The sequence below is a fragment of the Fukomys damarensis genome, unplaced genomic scaffold, assembly GCF_012274545.1.
Source record: "Fukomys damarensis isolate Sample0158 unplaced genomic scaffold, DMR_v1.0_HiC HiC_scaffold_37, whole genome shotgun sequence".
Classification (NCBI taxonomy): Eukaryota; Metazoa; Chordata; class Mammalia; order Rodentia; family Bathyergidae; genus Fukomys; species Fukomys damarensis.
In genome coordinates this window covers 2,908,507-2,908,824 of record NW_022900949.1, presented here as the reverse complement: position 1 = coordinate 2,908,824, position 318 = coordinate 2,908,507, and the positions used below count along the sequence as shown (strand labels likewise).

The 318-nt window shown below is 69.8% G+C and overlaps 1 protein-coding gene across 1 annotated transcript in view; it reads right to left on the bottom strand.

Annotated features, from left to right (window-relative positions):
- Positions 1–2: 2 nt before the first annotated feature.
- Znf358 (zinc finger protein 358) overlaps positions 3–318 on the bottom strand; it is a gene marked incomplete at its 3' end in the record, with an annotated part of 3,924 nt that continues 3,608 nt past the window's right edge. The window contains exon 3 of the mRNA XM_033759414.1: positions 3–318. Within this exon, the coding sequence (XP_033615305.1) occupies positions 3–318 (316 nt within the window).

The window sequence follows — 318 nt, the reverse complement described above, 5'->3', positions numbered from 1 at the left end:
GCGGCGCCTTCGTGCACCCGCTTGTGCTTGGTGAGGCTGGACGCCTGGCCGAAAGCCTTGCCGCAGAGCTGGCAGCGGTAGGGGCGCTCTCCGGAATGCACGTGGAGGTGCTGCAGTAACGCCGAGCTCTGCCCGAAGGCCTTGGAGCAGTGCGGGCAGGCGTAGGGCCTCTCGCCCGTGTGGATGCGCAGGTGGTGCTGCAAGTTGGAGCTCTGCCCGAAGGCCTTGCCGCAGTGGGGACAGCGGTAGGGGCGCTCGGCCGTGTGCGTGCGCTGGTGCTGCAGCAGCGCCGAGCTCTGCCCGAAGGCCTTGCCGCAC